Source organism: Cucumis sativus, chromosome 4 (genome assembly GCF_000004075.3).
Source record: "Cucumis sativus cultivar 9930 chromosome 4, Cucumber_9930_V3, whole genome shotgun sequence".
NCBI lineage: Eukaryota > Viridiplantae > Streptophyta > Magnoliopsida > Cucurbitales > Cucurbitaceae > Cucumis > Cucumis sativus.
This window is the reverse complement of record NC_026658.2, coordinates 20225421-20251217: the sequence shown is the minus strand read 5'-3', so window position 1 is coordinate 20251217 and position 25797 is coordinate 20225421. Positions and strand designations below refer to the sequence as shown.

At 35.2% G+C, this 25797-nt stretch overlaps 3 protein-coding genes across 12 annotated transcripts; 1 reads left to right on the top strand and 2 right to left on the bottom strand.

Moving 5' to 3' along the window:
• Positions 1-1667: 1667 nt before the first annotated feature.
• Positions 1668-11672, bottom strand: LOC101220220. 6 transcript variants are annotated; one of them, XM_011655604.2, is made up of 5 exons: positions 11303-11670; positions 9010-9081; positions 7241-7312; positions 4031-4069; positions 1668-3944 (listed from the first exon to the last, which is right to left on the bottom strand). In XM_011655604.2, exon 5 carries the CDS (start codon positions 3801-3803, stop codon positions 1920-1922), a length of 1884 nt encoding a protein of 627 aa, XP_011653906.1. In that variant the 5' UTR covers positions 3804-3944; positions 4031-4069; positions 7241-7312; positions 9010-9081; positions 11303-11670; the 3' UTR covers positions 1668-1919. The 6 variants fall into 6 exon arrangements, with proteins under 6 accessions (XP_011653906.1, XP_011653904.1, XP_031739868.1 ...); XM_011655602.2 differs by having other exon boundaries at positions 1668-4069; positions 11303-11672; XM_031884008.1 differs by lacking the exon at positions 4031-4069 and having other exon boundaries at positions 11303-11671.
• Positions 11673-12791: 1119 nt separating this feature from the next.
• Positions 12792-23706, bottom strand: LOC101215302. 5 transcript variants are annotated; one of them, XR_004216215.1, is made up of 3 exons: positions 22532-23705; positions 21860-21958; positions 12792-13205 (listed from the first exon to the last, which is right to left on the bottom strand). XR_004216215.1 is itself a non-coding variant. In XM_031884636.1 (2 exons), the coding sequence occupies exon 1, from the start codon at positions 23457-23459 to the stop codon at positions 22563-22565; it is 897 nt and encodes a 298-aa protein (XP_031740496.1). In that variant the 5' UTR covers positions 23460-23706; the 3' UTR covers positions 13060-13205; positions 22532-22562. The 5 variants fall into 5 exon arrangements, 3 of the variants coding, with proteins under 3 accessions (XP_031740496.1, XP_031740497.1, XP_004146383.1); XR_969303.2 differs by lacking the exon at positions 12792-13205 and adding an exon at positions 14301-14530; XM_031884636.1 differs by lacking the exon at positions 21860-21958 and having other exon boundaries at positions 13060-13205; positions 22532-23706.
• On the top strand, positions 17249-18759 carry LOC116403437 (uncharacterized mitochondrial protein AtMg00860-like). The gene is made up of 3 exons (XM_031884583.1): positions 17249-17437; positions 18291-18493; positions 18543-18759. The coding sequence occupies exons 1-3, from the start codon at positions 17249-17251 to the stop codon at positions 18757-18759; spliced, it is 609 nt and encodes a 202-aa protein (XP_031740443.1).
• Positions 23707-25797: the final 2091 nt, after the last annotated feature.

Sequence of the window (25797 nt, the reverse complement as noted above, 5' to 3'; positions counted from 1 at the left end):
TTCAAACTTCTACTAAAATGAAGATGTAATGTCTCTATCTACGGAGGTTTTCCATGGACTTGGACCCAATTGCTTGTTGGGTTTGGGTTGGGTCCAATATCTTCTATTATCCAAACTATTCAGCCCAATAGCTTCTTTGGTCCAAACTATTCGGCCCAAACTTCCACTATGGGTTTGAATTGGGTTGGACACGGACTTGGCTCAATCCACTTACGATTTTCACAATTGCCCTGTGCTTTTGCTGTAAGGATGTTATAAAATTTAATTAGTCCAAATTTCTTAATTGTAAAAATAATTTTACAACTCTTTGATTATTTAAATAATTGAATAATTGGTCTAATATGTGAAATCAATATCCTCATATAATTTTAATTTTCTCTCTGAGTGTTCAACTTTATATTTCATGGATTTTTAGATTCACTATAAAAAAAATGAAAAAAGTAATTTTCATTTACACCTTTTTTCATAAAAATAATTTAAATAAACTTTGAAAATGTTTTGAAATCATTGAGGGTTGACAAACACTTTTTGTTTCCAAAATATTTTAGTTTTAATATTAAACATTTTAAAAGTTAAATCAACACTTAATAGAAAATTTGGAAAAAACTTCTCCCTATAACTCACGGTAACTATAGTTCAAAATTTTGGTCGAAATCTTGAAACATTACAATTTCGGTAGGGAAGGAATTTTAAGATTTTGAGATTTGCATCGATATTTCTATAATTCCATCGAAATTTTGAAATTTAGAGATTTTTTTTTTAGCGATTAGCATTTCTAGCTTGAACGAAAAATTTTTAACGATACAAAATTGTTATTTTCAAGAAGCCTCAAATTTTAATTCAAATATCTTCTATCGATTTTCCACGTCATTTCACCTCAAATTTTAATTATCTCTAATATTAACATCATTTTGTTGTAGATTTTTTTTTCCTTCTCTCTTCCATGATGTTTGTTCTCTTTAATGTTATGATTTTTCTACTCTTATTATTATATTTTGTTATGTTAGTTTAATTGTATGATTTTTCATTTTTATATTTAAGTCATTTTATAAAGAAAAAAAAATCATTTTGAATTATTTTATAGAGATATTTAAAAATAATAAATTTTATTATTGATAGTGATTGATATGGAATAGTGATATTTTATATATTTTAATTTTATACTTAATTTTTAATATTTTATATTAATTCGTAGTTATTTTTTCTTTTTGCTTTTTTAATTTTTGATCTCACACCAACATTTGCACGTATATTTTACAATCATTTAATTGTTGTCTTACTTGATAGAAATAATTAAAAAATGATCATATTCTAATCCAACTACGAACAAAGTTTCATTAACTAATTATAACAATTTTTACAACTTTTTCAAATAATTATAACAATTTTTACAACTTTTTCAAATAATTATAACAATTTTCACTTTTTTTTCTTAATTTTTTAAAAATCTCCATCTGATATCAATGTTTTCATAAAATCAGAATCTCAATATTTCACTTAAGGAGAATATTTCAATTCTTTCACGTAACTTGGAGGACAAAATTAGGTAGAGAAGAAACTTAATAATATAATTTCTATTCAAGAAAAAGTGATAATTACTCCATAACATTAATTACTAAAACACCTTACTCAAACCATAAGAACATTTAAATCAATCAGAGAGCCAATAAAAACAAACATAAACATGATTTCATAAATTTTGAGCATACGTTGTGCATTTACAGTGGTAACAAACAATTGCAATGGCAGCCTACTTCACAAAATCATATTCTTCAGGAGGAGGAATATGGTAAAATTCATACATTTCATCTCTCATTTTTTTTAAAGAAAAGAAGAAAAAAATGAATCCCCACTCAAACCTTAGCAATGTAATGTAATAAACAACCTGAATTCATCAGCCTCAACCAACAGGATGTAACTTAAGCACCAGCTCCTGATATTCCTGAAGACTCAGCCACATCTTCCAACTTTGATGTTATATCAACCTCGTCAACTGATTTGCCTCTATCCGACGACCCATCAACTGCCTTGCTCAATCTCTTCAACCATATTTCGTAGTCGACTGTGTATGGTGTTCCACAAAGGCTATCCACATAATCAGCAAATGCTTTCAACAGGGCTGAAACCTCGCCCAACTCCTGCTGAATTATTCGCTTTGCCCAGCTGGTTTCCCTCCATTGCAATGCAGATTCTATGGAGTCTTGTTGCTCCATTGATCCGCCGCAAATAAAATAGAGGAGATAAATGAGGCTCTCAGCATCTGAGGATGGACAAAGTTTCCCATGCTGGAGAGCATGGGAGGATGAAAATTGTAAATTCACAGCTGGGCTATCCCGGTCTTCTAAAACAGCACGTCCCCAAGATATCGGAATGTATGAGTAACTACTTCTTGATTCGTGCACACTAACACGTATTATATTCTCAGGGCAGATATCACCATGTTGGACACTAGCTAGAGATGCACTTCTTAGAGCAGCTAGACAGTCCCTGCAACAACGAAGTGCCTCTTCTGAAGAGAAACGGCCATCCCGAGCAACTATCCACGAAAGCTGCTCTCCAACTGGTGATGTCAAAAGCACCGGCGTCCCACACCAGGGATGATCACATCGTCCCCCTGGGGTCTCCTTCTTACAGGGACCATTATGTAAGATTCGGCCAGAGGCAATTATTTCAGGTAAATATTTGCTAGAAATTCCTTGTGACTTTAAGATGTTCAGTACTTTTGTTTGTCTCTGTACCTGATACCAAAGACTCATATCTTCCCAGGACTGCTCGAGATTCGACACATGTGCTCCGACGTAAAGTGTCAACAACTCTGCAGGATGATCGATCGAAACAGCAGTGTATAGACAACGGTTAATAACACCTACCAAGGATCCCTGCACCTGAAAGCTTTTCTGTCCTTGTCTTTGATCATCAACTATGAGTATTTCCCCAGGACGAAGCTTCAAACGTGATGCTTGGTTCTTGTACACATGGATATCCATCTGCTCGAGTTCAACAATCTCTCCAGCATGACCATTAGACTGTTCAAAAGGAACTACTGTATTTTCATTTTCCGAAACTCGACACTCCATCCAACGCTTCTGTAACCGCAAACCATGGTCTGAAGCTACAGATGTAATCGAATGCCTTGGCAGACCATGCCACTGGATTATGGAGTAGAAAGTTGCCAAAAGGATTTGTAAAGTTCCCAAGTCTCTCCAGTTTGCATTTCCAAGCTTGTTCCATATACGATCGACTGGTGAAACACATACTTCAGCATAATTTCTCATCCAGTCAACTGCAGATTGGTATGGGTTAGCTGAGTTAATGTCAAGTTGGCTAAGATCTCCACCGAGTTTTATTACACCACCATATTTTGAATCCAATATCAAAACAAAAACAGAATCATAGTTTCTGATAGTACTGATTTTGCTTAAACTCCTTGAAATAAGTAAATGTAAACCGTAAAAGAGAGCTTCACAAACAACACGAGCTGATAACTTCAGCCCGTCTTCTGATAGTATGCTAGGCTTGAATAAAGCAAACTGCACCACTTGATCCCAACGTGCGTGCAGCTCATCTCCAGCTCTAGAAATCAAGCCCAAGCCTTGTAGTTCTCCCACCTTTCCCCTTGATATTGCCTTTTCCACAGTATAGAATTTTGATCCCAAGTTACGGGGGCAGGATACAAAGAACGGCAATGGTCTACTCTTATGCCAAAATGTGCGCCATAAACCGTTGATAATAGCATGAAAGAAGTCTTCAAGTGCAAGGAACTCATCTTCAATTAGATCATCGGAGAAGGGTGAACATGGCATACGGAACAGTTGCTGAAACAAAACTCCTTCAAGAGCCAGGTCAAACTCGTGAATTTCATCAATTGGAAATGGTGAAGGAAAATTTGGTTCCTCGTCTGCAGAATGGCATGAAGTATTCTCCACAATCCAATCCTCAAGGCTCTGATTAAAGATTTCAAAATCAATAAGTTTTTTTTTATATTCCTTCAGCACTTTATATACTCTTCTTGAAACAGGAACAAACTTGCCTGATGAGGCAGTGCCAGATGGACTATATCCTAATTGAGCTGCAATCATAAGATGACCTTTATGTTGGTGATCTCTGAATATTGGTACATGACATAAGTTAAAAATAAAATATATGTTTGTCCCCAATTTTTGGGTCTTTTTTTCCTTTCATCCTGGCCCCTCATTAACACTTTTCATACCCTTTCCATTTGTGAAAAATAAAATCAGTTGATGGAAAGTTTACATGGCATGATAAAGCAAATTAGAAGAAAAGAAGTTAATTTCTTGCTAACTACTATGAAATTTGGAGAAGGAAATAAATTAAACCTTTTTCCTTTCCTCCTCGATTCACAAAGAATTTTGTCATACTAGTTTATCATCAACCAATCTTTATATTTACCAACGAAAAGGGTACAACTGAAACATGTAAAAAAATAAGGAACTATAGTGAAAAAATAACAAAACGTAAGTAACTAAAGAATATATTAACCAAGAAAATATGGGTCAGTAATATATGGAAAACAAAAAGACATTAGCATAATATCTATATTGACCTGATTTTGTCTTTTCCATTATTGACATGTCTATGTCACCTTCACGTCCTAATAGTTAATCTACGTGCATCAACTTCACAAGACGACACTGTGAACCACACCTTAGCATTATTGTGAATCAGTTAATTCACTTCCAGAAGAGATAAGTTACAATGGGTTACACATGATCTTGTTCGTACAAATAATGTTTGAATCCTATATTTGTCCTTGAACTTTCAAATTTATCCTAGGCAGCCCCTTAGTTGAAGAGAATATTTTGATCTCTTAAAGATTATATTTGGATGTGAAATACCAATTCTATAAAGTTTCTGTAGCCCATGAGAAATAAACAAATTTATATATAAGCTTAAAATCTCATTTTACTCATCTACTTTCAATAAATCTTCAAATTAGTTTGTATTGATGACTTAACTTTAATTTTTATAAAATTTAATAAAAACAAATTAATAATAATAGTAACTTCCATTCAAGAAAGACACAATATGAATATGTTCCAAAATTTTCCAAAATTTATAGAGAGAAGGCTAATACAGACTAACTTTTCTAACTTTATTTTGGAAAAGTTAAAGTTAAACTAATAGTGGGAATTAATTTAGGGTATGTTTGGCCCATAAAGTTAAAAAGTAGGACAGTAGGAGTATGGAAATAGAAGTTGTGAACTCCATTACTTATTTGGCCCAAGGAGTTGGTGGCCAATGGGTCCTAGTCCTACTACTAAAAGACATAAATTTTATATCTTATCAACAATTGGCCCCAAAAGTTCACAACTCCCTCCTTCGTAACTCCTTACTCCTCAATATTCTACTCCTTACCCCAAAACACCCTCTTAAAAGTTTATCAACATTGAATTTTCTACATTAAAAAGATGGAGACACCTCAAAATCTTTAAAAGATTCATTAATTCCTTTCGTTACCAGTTGGTTTTGAAATGGAATCCTATGTTTATTTAATGGAATCAGAGGCCATAAAATCCGAATGAGATATAGTTCAGAATTGGGCTACGACAAGAATAGTGAGACTAAAGATCTTGAGGAAGCACGTCGAGACGACCTTACTTGAACAGGATCTGTTCTATAGGTCGTACATCTGTCCTTGAATTCTGAGGAATCGAGTTCTGAGGAATCACGTCAAGGATCTCCCATTGGAAAGATGAGAAGACATCACAATGCTTAAAAGATACATGACTTGTCCCTCCTATAGTTAATTGGTTCTAAAACGGAACTCAATGTTATTATTTCCCTACTTTCTTCATACCCAAAACAGATTGAACCTGCAACCAGAGGAAATCAGTGAGTCTGCCCAACTCCGCTGTCCACTAAGCCAACAAGCCACAATATGTTTAGGTAACGGAACTCAATGTTTGTCTAATATCGATATAAGTTGACCTAAAACTAGAGCTTAACCTGCATTGTTTTTAGATCTTATTTGATGAATCAAAAACTAGCTAGCCCAAAACTGTAAATGGAAGAATTTCAAAGATTAGAAGAAACTCTAAAACACTTCAATCGAAATCAAATAGTCCAAATGAATCATTACCACCAAAGTCGTACTGAAAAGGCTTGCGTATTTATTGATTCACGTTTAAAAGAATTCAGTTTCACATAGGGGTGGAAACAGTTCGGTTCGGTTTGGCAGCAAAACCAAATTGAACCGAACCGTATTTCTGCGATTCAGTCCTGTTTCAAATTCGGTTTTGGTGATTTTAAAATAATTCGGTTTGGTTTGGTTTTATATTCGGTTTTGTTCTTTAAGTTAAAAGCAGTTCCGGTTTTAATTCGGTTTTACTCTATTTCTCAAATATATATAAATATAAAGGAGAATAGTTAAAATGGCAAAATGGACATACTGTTTACGCTTTATGGCAAAATCAAGTGATATGAGTTTTTGTTCTTTAGTGATATTTTGCCATAAAGTGTAAATAATTTGTAATTTTTTATTATTCTTGAAACAACCCCATATATAAGTATAAATATATAGTAGTTAAAAACAGTTCAGTTCGGTTTCAAGTTGGTTTCAAATTTCGTTAAACCGGGCCGAACTGAACTTTTCGGTTTCATTGAATATTTGGTTCGGTTCGGTTCAAATTTAAGGAACGGTTTTTGCAGTTTGATGGCCACCCCTAGTTTCACAGATCTACTAAAAATGTTATTATGGGTATTCCAATTTGAGGCTGGTTGGAGAATAGACATGGGTCTTTAAACTGAAGTTATTTGAAGACAAAATGAGTGGGCTGAACTTGGAGCAAGGGGATATGTTTGAGACTTTAAGACTGCTATAAATGTTGATTTTCAAATGTTTGAATGTTGAGGTTGATGCGATAGTTATGAAAAAAACATATGTAAGATAATATTAGATCTATAGATATTATAATTTCATTATGTTTTGAGTTAGCTTTGTTCTTAGTTGAGTTTATTTGTTAGTATTTGACTACGGTTATTGAATTTACTTTTCCCTCTGCATCATTAGGTTCGTATTCATTTTTGTAATTCAATACAATGGAAACCCTAGGCTCTTTCTGAATTTGTTTTCCCTCATTTCCCTTCCTAATTTTAACAATTGAAAGTATGAGTACTAAATTTGGACATTTTAAAAGTAGGACTAAATTAGAACGAATCTTAAAAGTATGGGGACCAAAATGGTCTTTTAACCAAATATATTAAACCAAAGAGTACAAACCTGAGTGTGATTTTCGAAAACTTTCATCCAAACTTTGAGCTGGAGACAAATCTACACCATTTTGAAGAAAACCTGTAGCACATGGATGTAAGATTTGTGACCATAAGGTTGTAATTGAAGCATCATTTAGTAACACATCCAATTCTCTCAACACTTAACCCAAGTCACGGATAAATGAAAGGTCTAGCATCATCATTTAAAAATAAGTAAAAGGAAATTTCTATGAACTAGAATTTAAAGAGACGTGATTCAAAAGGAAAGCAGAGGATAGAAAGTATTGGCATCTAACAGCCTCATCCAATGTTCAAAATAATCTCACATGGAGGAAAAATTAAGAGATGAAAGAGAATGAACAATTGTAGTTAATCAATTAATAAGTTGGTCATCAATTTTGTTAGTCAGTGACTATAGAATAAAAATATATGGATCACAATTATTTAAGTTATGCAATGATTTATATAATTTAACAACTATTTTAGAAAACAAAGTTATCCATTTAAATTTCTCAAAAGAATATATCCTTTAATCCCTATACGAATACTTTTTCAGTCCTATTGTTTAAATTTTTTCAATTCAGTCCATAATGCATTGACAATTCTCAACTTAGCCTCTCACCCTCAGCGAATATTAAGATTAATGGATGATACAGTTGCATGACATAATATTTAGTGAATTGGCAAAACTTTATAGAAGGAAGAGGTCATCTAGATGAGCTGAGTAATTTATTTTTCTAGGAAATTGGTAGCTATTTCAAGTTTTCTTCACTTGGATGAATTTCCACCTAATCACCAAGAATTACACCATGTAAGTTTATTATCAACCAATTTTGGTATTCACCAACAATGAGGGACTAAAATTTAATGTCCAAGAATGAAATATCAACAATGGAATCACCGTCAGATGGAAGAGAAAAGCATTTCTAAACTAATACTCTCTGTATTCTTTTATCCATTTAGCTTAATTAAAAGGTATAAAAGAAATTTTAGCTTTTTTATATTATCTGAGTCCACAATCAACATTCCTAAGCACCATAGAATGTGAAAGGCTTATTTCCTTACCCAGAAATCAAATTGCTTCATATACTTGAATTGTGAATTTAATTATGATATATAATTAAAGTTTCAACAATAAAACCATCCAGAATCAAGAATCTCAAAAATATTTTGAGACTATATTCATTGTACTTGTGACAATGAACCATTAGGAATATGGTCATTCATGAAAGACATTGTGAAAGAAACATTGGAAGGTGGGAATTTCTGATAGACCAATTATTCTACAATATAGTAGGTGGAAAAAGGGAGAAGTTGCACGTGCACAAGAGAAGGGAAATGGAAGAGGAAGTGCAAACCACCTTGGTGGGGACAACGGTTAGTTACATGGGAGGGAGTTAAAAGGGAAAGAAGGAAGGGAAGAAAGAGGTGGTTAATCAGTTTTCTGAAAGTGGAAGCTGTAGTTCCTGGAGAGCAGGAATGCAGAAGTTGTTCAGTTACTAAAACCTTAGAAAGTTATTTCCTTTATCGTGATTTACCTTTTATGTTTAGATGTTTTATTTCGAACTTGGTATTTGTCTGTTTGTTTTGAATTCTGGTTCTGTTTTGTTAATTTCAGTGTTGAAGTTTGTGTTTAAGTGTGCTTTGAAGACTGTTTAAGTGTGGATACTTTGTAAAAGTTATGCTGTTTAATGAAAATATAGAACACACATCTGGTGTTCTATCAATTTCATGGACATATCAAGAGGACCCAATAAAGGAAAAAGTAAAGGTTACCAGAAATGAACTTTCTAAAACTTCCATCCAAACTTTGCACAGGAGATGTGTCCAAATCACCACGCCCTATACCTGAAAGAGAGAGAATTTCATCCAATTAAGGAAGGAAAAAGATCAGCTATAAGAGAAGTTAGATGATATGAAAAAGTGGCAAACTTCAAATGAATATTGTCATATATTCAAATTTTTAACAAGTATTTTAAAATGGACAAAAGCAAATTGGAAATGTACAAAAAAAAAAAAAAGCCTTATACTGAATAAGATTCCCATCTCTTTCTGAAGTTGTTTTGGAATATTGAATTGTTCCATTCCCTACCAATCACCGTCCTTTTGACTTACAAGATCAACCTTAGGGATGCTGATGAAGGTTTTCTTTGAGAGTCATGCAATACCCACTCCAAAATAAAGACTCAGAAGCACAAAAATAAGAGAAGAGATTTGATATTCTGACTTTCTTTTGCAAAATACACTAGTTAGCCAAGCTTCTTCAAATAGGAAAAGAAAGAGAAAACTCACCTCGACAACTTGGATTCCTCCACAATAGGAACCAAAAGGTCCAAAATTTATAGGACTTGTGGTTGCTGGAAAGAGGCAAACCAACTAACCTTCAAGATACTAACTAGCAAATATGGGCTATATACATTACAATATAGCTTCAACCTGCTTCCATTGGCTGTGATCACAGCCTTGTAAATGGACTTTACAAGGCTACATTGGTTGGAAATCATATTCCTTCTTGTGAAGGTTATTGAGTTTTGAATGTTTCATTTCTTTAGTCTTTTCCCTTAGCTGGTGTTGTCATGAGCCTTTATCCTAAAATTAAGCTATAGAGAATCATTAGAGTAGCTTCTTTTAGCGAGTTCCTGACCATTACAGATTAGCTACTCTTTGTAGCATTCAGATCTAGTATTTCTTTTAGTGAGACTTCCAATTTTTTTATTATACTGCTAATTCAAACCATGGGTGAAATATTTAAACTCACACCCAAAGCCTAAGAAGTTGAACTATACTCATGTTTGACACAAAAGATGTACACTTATTCTAAACAAAACGAAAAAACAAACCAATACTTTTAGTCAAAGAATGGTTCATAAACCAAGTCACTCCAGGTTGGCTTCTTCCTCTTACACTTCCACTGTTTGGTAAGGCAAGGTGAGACCTTTTTCAGCCACTCTGCAACCTCTCTATCACAATGGCAGCTTGCACGAAATCAAGCAGTGCCTTATGCCTAGCTTTTCTAACTTATGCAATTGACCAATCTTCTCGGGAAGCTTGGCAAGACCAAGACAGTTAGATATATCAAGCAGGACTAATTCCCAAAGCTTGGTTGTCGACTCAGGAAACGCGTCTAAATGAATGCAAGATCTTAGCCTTAGATTTTATAGATTAATCAACTTTCTTACATCTTCTGGCAAGGAAGATACTCCATCGCAATTTGTAATGCTCAGTTTCTGCAAGCTGACAATTTCACAAAACCTATTGAAAACTGCCACTCAAATTGTTGCAAACGTCTATGGAAATCTCCAGCAAGTTTAGCAACAAAAAATCCGAGATTGGGGTTGAAAGGTTCATGAAAGTTTAACCGAAGTTGCACATAAAGAAGGATTCAACCATTTGTGAAGAAATGAGTTTGAAGGTAAATAGCACGTGGTAATCCATTGTTTCGGGTCTCTACTCTTTGAGTATTTTCATTTTTATGTTCCTGATTTCGTTTTTTTTTTCCCCATCTCATTGCAAAGATCGTTAATGGGCAACCAATCCATCGGAAGAAAAGAAAATGGAACATTCAACCGAAATGTGAGACTGTAGGAACAGATAAAATTAAGATCTGTATAACCGGATGAAACACTAATTGTCAGCATTCTTAGTTATCAATACAATTAACCTCAATAGAGAAAAATAAAATAAAAGAAATCACATTTCTAAGATCAATAGATATCCATCTAAAAATGTGGATCGTTTTCCATCTTTCATATGAGAAAATTGAAGCACCCAAAAGCAGAAATGAACAAAATGGCATGTCCTTGAAATCCTACATCCTATATGCCTCATTTTCTTTTCTCCAGAATACAAAAATGGATACATACAAACTCCCGTTAAAGACAGAACAAGTAATAAGGAGATAAACAAACATGTATTAATTGAAAAGACGACAAAAGGAAAACAAATAAATAAAGAATTCCCCAAATGAAGAGAGATTCCATTTCTCTTGTCTTTTTCTACCCTGTTTCTCATGGAAGCAAAACAATGGAATCAACAATCAGAGTAGAAGAAAAAGAAGGAGAAAACTGACCTTGTTTCATGGTGTTGGAAGAAGAAGAATGGCAAAATTATGAAAATCACATGAAAAAGAGATGAAAAAGAAGTGTGAAAATGGCATTTCTGGAAGACCCAGAAGAGGAAAAGAGGTCTAAACAGCAATGGTGAAAGAAAATGAGAAGAAGAAGAAGAAGAAGAGGGTTTGGTACATTGTTGTTCTTTTTTTCCCCAAGAGAATGAAGAAAAAGTGGTATTCAAAAAGAGAATAAGAAGAAGAAGAGAGAATTGAAAGGAAAACACAGGTCCCAAAGAGTGAAAAGTGGGAATTGGTGAGAGTGTTCATCAAATGAGAAAAGAAAAAGGTAAAAGAAAGGAGAGACCCCACACTTCCTCAGGCTTCTGCTTCATTATCATTCGCCATCATCCTTTTCTTTTTTCCTTCTTACTTCTCTTCTCACCTATTGACTAAAATTCCACGCGTCTTTTACACGCGCTTCTTTTTCTTTTGTTTGTTTTCTAAATAATTATCTTTCTGTTTTTTGAACTTTATTCTTATTACCTTCTCTTATTAAACATCACCAGTCTACCCCTAACAAAAATTAATTACTTACATATCTCTTAAATTCACTACCTAAATTTGTCAATCATAACCTATTGACATCTCTTATAAGCTAACAAGTATGCATGCATGGATATGATATAGATAAATCCAACATACAATACATTTTTTAATATATTGTATGTCAATGCTCAATTAATTATTATAATCTACACTTTTTTAAGTTAGATTTAAGAAGAGAGTGAAGACTAGATAAGTAAAAAGATTAACGATGTTGAGTGATTGTTCACCAATCATTTAGATATAGATTGAAGAATGAAGTGGAGGATAAAGGAGTTATCAACCATGATTTAGATAGTGATAAAAGAAGACAAAGAATGAAGATTGAATTACTTTTATTAGTGTTCTATTTTTTTTTAACGTTTTCTTTTTTTTTTTGTTACTTTGATTTTAAAAATGGATTTTTGTAAAAATAGAGAAAAGAAAATTTATAATAATAGAACTTCATGTCACAACATTTACTAATTTACAAAAGTAGCAAATTTTAAAAATAATGACTCTCTAGTTGCTATATGATTAATAGTTATCTAATAGCCCTACCGTCTAATATCACTAATTTAATCATATTCACGATATGGAAAAAAAAAAGGGTGTCATGAGCTGCTTTTTTTCTAAATATTTTTGTCATTTGATTTTTATGCAATTTTTCTTTAAAAAATACAAGATTGGATAAACTATTTACGTACCAAAATTTGTAGGGATTGTTGCAAATTTAGTCATTAGATGCAAAATAATTAAGTATATAGCAACATTTTTAAAAAATTGCAAATATAGTAAAATTTGTCAAAATGTATCAATGATAGAAGTCTATAATCAATAGACCATGTTGTAAATATTGGTCTATCATTGATAGATCATATAAATCTATGAGTGATACAAGTCTATCTGCGATAGTTTTGCTATATTTGCAATTTTTTTAATGTTGTTATATCCTTAATTCTTATTCTTAAAATGGTCATCAATTATAATTTTAGCCTACAAGCGCAAAAGGCACGTGAAATACCAAAAAAGCCGACTAAAAAGTGAAAAAAAAAAAGAATGACCCACGATTACATGTTCTCATCATCGATTTACCCACACAATTTCACGAAAGTTTTTCCCTCCAACGCACAACTTTTCGACAACTTCATTTTCTTCTTCTTCCTTTCATCAACAACAACTACTTCTTTTTCTTCTTCTACCTTCTCCAGCGAAGCAAACGGAGTAACACATAGCGCACTTCATCATCATATTCTTCTTCTTCTTTCTTCTCCCAACGAGATTATTCTTTCTTCATCCTCATTCGTTTCAACAGCAAATGGAGAATGTACAAATAAACCTATCAACATTTGGTATGAATAAGATATTGTTTGTATATACTAAACCTAATTCTTTTTTTCAACATATGACAAACAAAAAAGGGGTAATAAAAAAGTCAGCGCCATCAAGAACGAAATCAATAAAATCAGAAATGAAAAATGAAGATGTAAAATCAAGGATAAAATTTATATTAAAAATATATGTTGTTTTCACTATACATATCTTTCCATTTTATTATTTTTTTCATATAAAATTTATAAACGAAAGTGATTCACTGTTAATATCTATATAGTACAGTGTATATCTATGATAGAAAGTGATGGACTTTTTAGTCATTTTTCATTAGACATGACAAAAGATAGATAGTGAAAACCTATTATCAATCTGCATCGGCTTTAATGTAAATACTTGAGGATATGCGTGTCAATAAAGAATATTGTATAGTGTATATCAATGATAGACAATGATATAGACTACTACTAATGTAGATCAATACATAATAATGTATTCAAAATGTACTATCTAACATGATGTTTAAATGTATCTTTATAACAGGTAGAACATGAGTTACTCGTTGAGGATGACAAAAATAGTTTAAAGAAAGTCACTACAAATGTCAACCTAGAATTACTATAAATAATAAAAGACAAATTAGATGAAAAATGTTCATCTAAAGTGATAAACAATTCTTTTGGACATTTTCTTATCTAAATATGGACAGAATGTTGGAATTTATGTCCTAAAATACATAGTTTGTAGTTTAAAATTATCTTATATTCAATAAAATGGTTATCGAAAACTTATTAGAGAAAATTGAATATTATAGTCTTGAATCCAATAAACTAAGGTCATTGGGGTTATCCAGTGTAGACTTGAATTTTATGTAGAGACATAAACGTGGATCAAGTTTGAGTATATAGCTCAAATGGTCTATAGTGTATGTGTCACACCCCCTTTCAGATCATCTACTCTCAACTCGAGAGACGATGTGAATTCAACCGACATCGTTCCCTTTTCAAACAACACTAGTTGCCAAGACTTCTGAACTTTTTGGAATGCTAAACCACATCGAGTAATTTAAAAACTTATGTAGTGGACTAACATAATAAACATAGATTAATAACTTAATTATGTTACCTCAAAATAAGTTAAAGACTAAATGTAATTAATTACAAACTACACTTTTAGACCAAACAAAAACTAACAACTGAACTTAACCCTTAAATAAAACTTATGTACATGACACATATTAATCTAGAATTGTCCCACAACAACAAAACTATCAGTAACTTTGCTCAGCTAACTGAAGACAATGGTCAGAGGTTCTCGAATCACGATCTCTACCTAAAAAGTGGGAAAACATTTAGAAATGGTGAGCTAAATAGCCCAGTGTGTGATGATTTTGTAAAACATACTTTGAAATTAACAAGTCTCTAACATTTAACTCCTTAACGTAAAGTATATCAAACTTGGAATATTTATCTTAAAGTTATTCATTCAATTGTATACCTGGAAGAACCATCGAGATGGAAACAATAAACTAGGCATAGTGATACGATACTTATGAGACAAAAATCTAGACATCAGTAGTGTCCTATCTCGTTATAGCTATAATGAGATGGAAATATGGACATTCGTATAGGCCCTCATCAAAAGAACCTTTGTGCACATGCATTAACCCTCAAAGGGTTGCTATATATACCTCTAAACATTTTAGGTATAGTTTAAAATATGCTAAAATCATACTTTAACTTAAATACTTTAGAAACTTAATTATCATAAACATACTTGCTTGTAAATCTTGTTAACAAATATATGCTTGTCAAAGCATCTCTAAACTCACGCTTTATAAACACTTTGTAAATCAGTATACTGCTTATTATCATAATAGTGCTTTAAACATTTGATTAATTTTAGAAAAACAACATAAAATCGTTTTTTCACTCACAGATGGTAGCTTAAAGCCTTATCTTGTAAACTTGCTCTATTTCCTCTTAACATGAAATAATGGAAAATAATTCTATTTTACTCCTTTCTATCATAAAAATATCAAAACTTCACTTGAACTTCTCAAAATCACCAAAAACAACCCAAAATCACATGTTGGCATGGGCTCACGCATAGATGGTGGGCGGTGTAAAAAGCATACTTGTCCAGGACATGTTTGCCTATGGTCGTATGCCCAAATACCCCTAATTTATCTTATCTTTATGTCTTGTATTTAGTTTTGCTAGTTGCTTTCCTTTTTAAGTCATAAAGTTTGGGTGTGACGTTTTGACATTTTCATATGCAAGCCTACCAAAGCTGACAATGTTCAAAATGTACTATAGAGGAGACATAGCACTTGAATCCACGCCCAAGTCTTGTCGCACTCTTTGCAATATAAGCTTTTAGTTGCAATTGACAGTCTTTAATGCTTGTTTTAACAACGATTTCAATGAAATTATTTCTCTCTCATGTTTTCTAAAAAAATATATAAAAAAACGTGACAAGAGGCTAAATCGTACCGTGAGTTTGTCCGCGATTTTTGGATTTTGTTGACTGGGTTGAACAAGTGTTGCACAATCACTCGTCCCGAGGTTCAAAGGTTAAGATTGTGACAAGTGGTATCATAGTCAAATTGGCTAGTTGACAGTTTAGACGGAAAGATGTCAGTTGTGAAACAGTCGAGCAAGACCCATAATGAACAACTTGTTGGACTCGAAGAGCAGATGCTCTACCTGATGGAAGTTCTTGATCCCATCAGTTTCTTAGAAAATTGGCTTGAGAAAATTGCCAAGGAAAGTCGATGGCATTGACGGTGGTGTCTGATTGTCTCGACGGATTACCCATACATGAATTGCTTACTAGAGTTGACACTCTAGAATCCCAAACTGTAACAACAGGAAACGTCACCTACGAGCATGGGGACAATTCGTCGGGCTTTGTTGGCCATATGGAAGAATGAGTTATTGAGTTAGATAACTCCTACAAGAATATGTTGGAAATGATAAACGACATGACAGAGGATTTTCGAGCTACCCTCAATGTCGTTAGGAATGAAATCATAAAGATGAACACAAAGGTGAACCTTACAATGCGAGCGTTGGCTAACCAGATTCCGGCTGGAGGAGCAATCTCAGTTGGTAGAATAAAAATTCTTGAGCCCAAGCCCCTCTGCGGGGCAAGAGATGCAAAGTCATTAGAAAATTTCATCTTTGACATCGAGTAGTATTTTAAGGCCACAAGTACAGTTACCGAAGAGGTCAAAGTGACGTTGGCGACCATGCATCTGTCTGAAGATACAAAGTTGTGGTGGAGGTCTCGGTATGTTGACATCCAAGAAGGGCATTGCATAATAGATACGTGGGACGCTCTGAAGAAAGAACTTTGTTCATAGTTCTTTTTCGAGAATGTCAAAATTTTGGCTCAATGGAAATTGCATGAACTGAAGCACGATGACAACATACGGAACTATGTTAAATAGTTTGCAGGATTGATGCTAGATATATACGATATGTCGAAAAAGGACAAAGTTTTCTGTTTTGTTGAAGGTTTGAAGCCCTGGGCTAAGACCAAACTATATGAACAAAGGGTCCAAGACCTCACGTCGGCATACGCAGCGGTTGAACGATTGTTTGACTTATCCAGTGACTCCCAAGATGTAAGACGCCATCAAAGTTCCTCCTTGGGGAGAAATAAAGAACAACCGCCCAAGTTCCCTCAAATCTGCAGGGGGGACAAACGATATAACAAAGAACGTAAGCCCTTTCAATCAAATACAGAAAACACTTGGCGATGACCTAATAATCAGAACACAACTAGTCGTCATCTCAGTTGTTTCATATGTAAAAGGCCCTATCTTGCTAGAGAGTGTCCCAACCGAACAACCTTCAACGCTTTTCAAGCCATGTTAGCCTCATACTCAGATGATAAATTAAGTCAAACCGAAAGAGAAATTGACCAGATAGAAGAGGGAAAAATCCTAGAATGGGGGCATTGAAATTTTTGTCATCTTTCTAGCAAGATGGGGCCCTTTACATATGAAATAACTGAGATGTAGGGGAGATTAGTGGGTCGGCGATGAGGGGTCTAATGTACGTGGACTGTTGGTCGGTTAACCAGAAACCATCCAAGAGCACTATTGTGGATTCTGATGCAACCCACAATTTCATAACAGAGGCAGAAGCCAGATGGCTGAATCTCCATTGGGAGAAAGACATAGGAAAGATGAAGGTCATGAATTCGACTGTCTTGCATATTGTCGGGCTGGTAAAACGAACGATAATAAAGTTGGGAGCATGGAATGACCTCATAGACGTAATGGTCTTTAAAATGGATGACTTCGAGGTGATACCAATGTAGCTAGCCAAATGTCTAGTGATTCCTGGGTCTACGCCCACCGTTTGTACAGATAGACATTCGTCAGCCTAACGAGGTAAAGATGATTTCGGCCATGCAACTGAAGAAAGGCCTTGTTCGAGATGAACCAACGTTTATGACTATTTCATTTGAGTCATTGGAAAATCCAGGGAGACAGTCCCCAAAGACATTTTGTGTGTCTTAGAGAGGTACAGGGATGTGATGCCAGATAGTCTGCCTAAATCTCTACCTTCGTGAAGGATGACTGATCATGAGATAGAGTTACTGCCAAGGACAAAACCGCTTGCGAAGAATGCTTATTGTATGGCGCCACCGAAGTTGGCTGAAATAATTAGATGAATTATTGAATGCATGATTTATTAAACTTATGAAAGCTTCATATGGAGCACTAGTCTTTTTCCAAAAGAAAAAGGATCGAAGCTTGCAGTTGTGCATCGACTACCACGCCCTGAACAAGATCACAATTCTCAACAAATACCCGCTTTCCATAATCACTAACTTGTTTGACCACCTAGATGAGACAAAGCATTTTTTGAACCTAGACCTGCTGTCGGGTTATTATCAAGTGAGAATTTCCAAAGGAGATGGGACTAAAACGACCTGTGTCACGAGGTATGGGGCGTTCAAATTCCTTGTTATGTCATTTGGTCTTACCAATGCGCCTGTAACTTTTTGTATGATGACAAACCAGGTCTTCCACAAATACCTGACAATTTTGTCGTGTTCTATCTTAATGATATAGTGGTCTAGCTCCACGGTGGAAGAACACAAGGACCACCTCCAAAGAGTTTTCCATAAACTAAAGGAGAACCAGTTGTATGTCAAGAGGGAAAAGTGTTCCTTTACACAAGAACGAATAAATTTCCTAGGTCATGTAATTGAGTGTGGCCGAATTGGTATGGAGGAGGGGAAGATTGTCGCGATTCGTGATTGGAGAGTACCAAGGTCAATTACCAACTTGTGTTTCCTTTCTCGGATTAGCTAACTATTACAGGCAATTAGTGGAAGGATTCTCCAAAAGAGCAAGTCCGCTAATTGGGTTATTGAAAAAAGACAGCCTATGGGGTTGGACACCCGAATGTCAGGGCGCCTTCGATGAGTTGAAGCAAGCTATAACCAAGGGGCTAGTTCTTAGGATAACCGATGTGACCCAACCATTTGAAGTTGAGACTGATGCGTCTGATTATGCGTTGGATGGTGTTCTCTTATAGAATGGACACCCCATCACATATGAGAGTCAAAAGCTTAATGTCGTAAAGAGAAGATACACAGTGTCTAAAAATGAAATGTTTGTTGTGGTACATTGTCTAAGGGCCTGGAGACAATATTTACTAGGGTCTACTTTTGTTGTGAAGACACACAACGGTGCTACTTGCCACTTCTTTACCTAGCCAAAATTGACTTCAAAATAAGCAAGGTGGTAGGAGTTCCTAGCTGAGTTTAATTTTGAGTTTGAACATAAGAAAGGGGTAAGCAATCAGGCAGCCAATGTGCTTAGTCAGAAAAATGAACATGCGACTCTGTGCATGTTAGCTCATCTTCACGCAAGTCAAATTGATGGCTCAAATGTGCGATATTTTGAGAGAATTCCTTCAGAAAGATTTTGAGGCTCAGAATGTCATGAGTTTAGCTAAAGCGGGTAAGACCAGACAGTCTTGAATTGAAGATGACCTATTAGTAACAATGGGGAAGCGACTGTATGTCCCTAGAGGAGGGGATCTGAGGAAAAAATTACTGCACAAGTGTCACGACACTCTGTGGGCTGGCCACCCCGATTGACAAAGAACATATGCCTTTCTGAAGAATGACTACTTTTGGCTTAATATGAGGGACGGCATCATGCAATACACGAAGGCATGTCTCATTTGTCTACAGGATAAAATTGAGAAAGTGAAAGTTACTAGACTTCTCGAACCTCTGCCAGTTCCAATAAGACCATGTGAAAGTATTTCTATGGACTTCAACACTCATCTCCCCAAAATAGGTGATTATGAAACCATCTTGGTAATCATATATCAGTTTTCAAAATATGCTACTTTCATTCCCACTACCAAGTTGTGTTCAGTTGAATTGACAGCCCAGTTGTTCTTCAAACATATTGTCAAGTTATTGAGTGTTCCGAAACGCATTGTGAGTGATCGAGATGGTAGGTTCATTCGCACTTTTTGGACAAAACTATTCACTTTCTTGGGGAAAAGTATGAATGTGTTCTCAAGTTACCATCCTTGGATCAACGGTCAGACCGAGCGACTCAACTGTATGGTCGAAGAATATATGCGCCATTTTGTTAATGCAAGGCAAAAGAATTGGGTTAAGTTGTTGGGTGCAGTCCAATTTTGTTTTAATGCTCAGACGAGCTCGTCAACTGGAAGAAGCCCGTTTGAGATTGTTTGTGGTAGGCAACCTATATTGACGCACCTTGTTGATCACCCCTATGCAAGGAAGAATCCTCAGGCTCACAACTTTACGAGAAAATTGAAGCAAACAATGGACATCGCTCGAGCCTATTTGGAGAAAGCCTCAAAGCAAATGAAGTGGGCAGATAAGAAGCGTCGCCCTCTTGAGTTTCGGGTGGGAGATCACATCCTCATTAAACTGCGACCGAAACATAATTGATTTTGGTGACGCAAAGACCAATGCTTCATGAGGAAATAAGAGGGACCTGTGGAAGTGTTGAAAAGTGTAGGGAGTACATCCTACAGAGTGGGGTTGCCCACATGGATGAAAATTCACCCAGTAATTCATGTGAGTAACTTGAAGCTCTGCCATCAAGATCCTGATGACCTGCAACGCAATGTCATAGTCCGACCAACCATCGACCCCAGTCAGAAAGAGGATAAAGAAGTTGAAGAAATTCTGGTCGAGCGAGTGAGGAAGAGTCGAATACCCACAAGAAGGATCCACGAGTACATGGTGAAGTGGAAGAACCTTCATGTGGAAGAAACTAGTTGGGAACGTGTCAAAGACCTAGAAGCCTAGACACAAAAGATCGAAGAGTTCAAGCTTCATCAGTCAACAGGGATGTCAACTGTTTAAGTGGGGAGAGTGTAATGAGCATACTGTCCAGGGCATGTTTGCATATGGCCGTATGCTTAAATACCCCTAATTTATCTTATCTTTATGTCTTGTATTTAGTTTTGCTAGTTGCTTTTTTTTTTAAGTCATAAAGTTTGGGTGTAACGTTTCAACATTTTCATATGTGCTTACCAGAGCTGAAAATATTCAAAATGTACTATAGGGAAGACATAGTAGTTTAATCCCCACCCAAGCCTTATCGCACTCTTTGCAATCGAAGCTTTTTGTTGCAATTGACAGTCTTCAATGCTTGTTTTAACGACGATTTCAATGGAATTATTTCTCTCTCATGTTTTCTAAAACATTTTCTCAAAAACGTGATGGAAGGTTGAATCGTACTGTGAGTTTTTCCACGATTTTTGAATTTTGATCGACTGACTTGTTGACTAGATCGAATAAGTGTCGCGCAATTGCTCGTCCTGAGATTGAAAGGTTGCGATTGTGATAGGCGGCAAAAGTTGGCACGCACACACAGAGCCTGAGAAGACCTTGTTGCGTGCTAACCTCGCAAGGGCACGTTGTGCGTGCTAACCTCGCAAGGGCACGTTGTGCGTGCCTCACTTAGACATGTGTCTTGCGTCTATCTTGGCCTTTCCCCACGCATACGACTTATTGTGGTCCCTTGGCAGAGCGCAACTTGCGCGTGGCTTGCCTTACGCGGGCTATGCGTCCAACAACAAACCCAAACATCTCTAACTTCTTTTCTCACTAACATGCATGTCCAACATGAAGGGATAAAAGCCCTTGACAGCGGAAGATTAATTTTACAGAACCATTCCTCAATTTAATTTGGGTATGCCAAAATATCAATACATTGGCAAAGAAAATAATTAAGAAACTAATTTTCTTATTAAGCATGCTTTAATAAAGTATAGATATGAGAGAGACCATCTGTTATTCAAGCTCTACTTGTCAGTATAAGGTGGTTTGTATAAGACATAAAGACAATGTGGTTTGGGAGAATTTGAGCATGTTGTCATAGGCAAACAACGCCATAGACAAGCATGGTCATGACACCTTGCGTTTGTGGGCATCTGGGCATGCCTACGGGGTTGTGCATCTGGGCATGAACCAAGACTATCAACTAGTTAAAGAAAAATGAAAGGAGTGCATCTCTAGGAAGGTACTCCAACAAAACTATAAAAAAAACCATATTTAACGAATTATTCTCAAAAGAACACCTTTTACCTAATTTTTTTCAAAACTACTATATTTTTCCGATTATCCCCAACTGACCTCAAACTTCTCAGCTCTCTCTCTCTCGTGTTAGTCTCGATCGTACGACAACCTCAGTAATAATGCTTACTTCGGATAAGACCTCAAGCACAGCCTTCACTGAATTGGTCACACAAAAGAACCAATTAATAGAGAGAGAAAAAACAAACAAACAGAGAGGACATTTGCGAGCATAAAACTAGATATCAGTATTGTAAGGAGAACATTTGCAACATTGTATAGCTTTCACATGTAGGATGATTTTGTTTTTGCTATTTTCTGCATAACAGTAAATACATTATGGGCTGTGGTGAAGAATTTGTTTTGCCCATTTTGCAGTGTCCTGTAAACTAAATCCAAATAAATTATGAGAAGACAGAAAACGTTCTTTTATTTTATCCCCTCGAAAAATATAGAAAGAAAAAAACACTTCTGATAGACAGAAGCAGAACAGACTATAAAATCAGAAGAAGAAAAAAAAGCCAATCTAACTCATTTAAACATAATTAATTTCGATCAAATTTAGCACCGGAGCATATTACCAATCAAAACAAATGCAAGAAAAAACATATCCTATTAATAAACAATTTCACTAAATTAAACTAACACAGACAAAAATGGGGAAAAACATTCAAACGTAACTTGAATAGATGATAGAGAGCAAAAGCACAAGAAAAACAACTCCGTTTTTACATTTAAACTGACGTTTGTCATATCGACGAATTCAGGCACTGGACAGCGCCGGTTTCCTCAGCTCCTCAACCCCCGCCGCCGTGTCATCTGGCGGCAATCCATCAAAACCACCCAACTCCGGCCCCTTTCTATCCTTATATCGGCTGCCGGAATTGGAGAACAACTTCATTTTCTTCCTAAGATCGTCTATGCTTTTTCTCAATAACCCATTCTCTAACTTCAGAACCTCAAACTGACGTTTCACTGAAAAGCAATCCGAATCCAAATTCAAATCCCCATTTCCCAAACTACCCTCCTTCGTACTCGTATCCCCACCGTCCACGTGTTCGAACCCGATCTTATCCAGCACCATAAACGGAACCTCCCTAAACGAAATCCCACCACCCATCTTCATCCCCTCCGCAGCAGGAACCCTAAGACCCCAACGAACCCTCACGGCGCCGGATTTCATAATCGGAACCGCCGTACTAGCCGACACCTTCAAACCCAAAACTGCCTTCGAAACAGCAGTTTTAACATCCACAGATTCCTCCTCCGATTTCAAAACCTTCTGGAACATCACGGACGAGGATTGCGATTTCTTGACCGTGAAATCGCCGAATTTAGGCTTGAAGTGGAGCATGAAAGTGGGGTTTCCAGAGGCGATTAAGTTGAATTCGGCGCTCATGAGCATAGGGGAAGAGGTCGGGGAGCCGAAGGAGGCGATTCCGGTTTTGACGATTACAGAGAAGGGGTTTGAAGAATCGTTGGGGCGATATGCGAGATTGAAGGAGGGGCCGGATTCGAAGTGAGTTGAGAGCTTGAGAGTGAGTTCTTTAGAGGTTCCGGCGGCTATGGCGGATTGGAAAGGGAGGCCGAGAATGGTGAGAGGGATTTTCGCTCTCAATAATGGTTTCTGGTCTTCACGGAATTTCAGAGATGCTTTCATCTTCTTTGTCTGAGAATTCCCAGATGGATTTCGAAATTGGAATTGGAATTGGAATTGTGGAGAAACTAAGAGAGGGATTGGACTTTTGTAATGGGGAGTTTGGGGGTATTGGATTTCAAATTTGAAATTGTAATTATTGGTGAAGGAAGAAAAACGGTTTATAGCTGAATTTATTTTCTAACTCTATGCTGTTGAACCTAAGCCATGGGGCCTCCAGGGAATTTGAGTGAATCGACGGAAATTTTTCAAAATAACACTAAACCTACAAATTTATATTTAAGCTTAATTTACATCAATTTAACCAACCCTACAAATATTTACGACTCCAAAAACAAAATGAAAAGTCGAGTCATTTTTTAATATTCTACTTTCGTCATTCTTCACCATTCTCTTTCTTCTTCTATCATCTTTTTTTCTTTTTCTTCTACTCTCGTCTTTCAATTTTTTTAAATATTTGGTTCAAGATCTTGCTATTTATTTTTTCGAACTCTTATCTCGTTTTTTAAGATCGTGAAAAAAATTGTTGAGATATTGAATTGTCAAATGTAAATCTTTAAGAAAATAGTTGAGATTTGACTATAAACGATTGTGTGTCAAATTTAAAAAGATTAAATTAAACGATCGCATGTCAAATTTAAACATGTACCCAAAAAATCTTGAAAAAAAATTATTCCAAATCTAAATGATGGTAGGGAACAAGAGTCAAATCTAAACTATTGTTTCCCAAATATATATCAATTAATCACGGGACATTTTTGTATTTTTCATTGTGGGCTTGTGGGTTTTTTACGTTTTTTTAAATTGTTCTATACCATGCAAATATTGTGCTATTTTGTTATATTTTTTAAAAGATCCCAAATTAACCTTATAACAAAAGAAGAAAAACTCATGAAACCCGATTATTTTTTCATAAATTTCATATTTGCCCTTGTTGATTTTGAATATTGTCGGACGAGTTGTGTACTTCACTTTGTCTTCTTCTTTTTTGCTATTTATTCATCTTACTTGCGACTTATTCATCTCTTCTTCCAGATTGTTTGTATTCGACGAGTAAAGTATAAAATTTGATTGATTAAATCTCCTATTTTATATTTGTCATCTTCAACAATAATTCTAAGTTGTTTAGAAGATTAGTAAAGAAATGTTAGAAAAGAACTATGTACTGTTTATCCTATTTTATATTGTTTGATTGTATTATTCTCATGGCTGAGAAGCCTACATTATCAATACAATGCATGTTTTATCCACTCTCTTTCTCTCATTTCTTTACTGTTCATCTTGTTGAAGTGTTTTAAATAATTTAAGTATGTATTATGTACTTGATAAGGAATCTTTAATTATAAGACTCATCATGTTTAGCTTGAGCTTAACTCAATCTCCTTATCAGTGCTTGTCGCCAACTACTTAAGAGAGTAAGTAACAAGAACCTTGCTGAACATGCGCAGAAGGGAGTTTGGAAACAGACTTCGTTTTGGCATTGTCTCCAATCATTTGTGTCCCCGAAAGGAGACCAAATGTGGTGTTTACGTACTGAGAGGTTATTTGGCTTAAATAGAGAGGAATGTGATGCTTATAGATAAGAAAACCTAGATATATATCGTTTGATCTATCTTTACCATTTGTGTTCTAAAAGGAGAACAAGTGTCGTGTTTAGGTGTCGAGAGGTTGCTTGACTTAAATATAAGACGGTAAAATGATCTATATTGCATCGAGGACATCTCGCATGGTTTAAATCACCTACAATGCAAATACTTTCCTTCATCCTTCTTAATACAGGTTAGTTCACATTTCATAATCATTTCATTTCATCCATCTAGCTATTATAGGATCATCGGTGTAAATATTTATATTTGTATAGTTTACGTGAGGTAAAGATGAATTTCTAGAGAGAAACTTTGTAAATTGAGCATTATGGATGTCAAACATTTGAAATTGTTTAAGGCTACGAAGTGGTTTTTGGATTTAAAATGAAAATTTTTATCAATCACGATGTGCTTACGAAATGATCTAATCTTAAAGGACCCTTAAGACTTGCAACACTATGTAAATGAAAGAGAAAATGAATTAATAAGGCATGTTTGGTAACGTTCTCGTTTCCTGTTTTTGTTTTAACAAACGGAGGTGTTTGGTAAAATTTCATGTTTCTCGTTCTAAAAAAAATTAGAAACATTTTCCATTTTTTAAAGAATTATTAGGAACAAAAAAAAAAGTTTGATTCTCGTTATTTTGTTTCCTTTTTCCTCTCTACATATTTTGGTTTTCCTCTTCCTTTGCATGTCATCGTCTTCCTTCACATACCGTGTTTTCCTCTCTATCAACTACACATCGTCTTCCTCTT

Bases quoted from the DNA above. Each gene is read 5' to 3' on its own strand.
- LOC101220220 (XM_011655602.2), bottom strand. The intron at 7,313-9,009 runs GTAACCTTTACT...CATGTGCTACAG, and splicing joins TTTTAGAAAGTTCATTTCTG to GTTTTCTTCAAAATGGTGTA. The intron at 4,070-7,240 runs GTTTGTACTCTT...TTATGATTGCAG, and splicing joins TTTTCGAAAATCACACTCAG to CTCAATTAGGATATAGTCCA.
- LOC116403437 (XM_031884583.1), top strand. From the start codon at position 17,249: ATGAGGGGTCTAATGTACGTGGACTGTTGGTCGGTTAACCAGAAACCA. The intron at 17,438-18,290 runs GTAAAACGAACG...TTAATGATATAG, and splicing joins TCTTGCATATTGTCGGGCTG to TGGTCTAGCTCCACGGTGGA. The intron at 18,494-18,542 runs GTCAATTACCAA...TAACTATTACAG, and splicing joins CGTGATTGGAGAGTACCAAG to GCAATTAGTGGAAGGATTCT.
- LOC101215302 (XM_031884636.1), bottom strand. From the start codon at position 23,459: ATGAAAGCATCTCTGAAATTCCGTGAAGACCAGAAACCATTATTGAGA.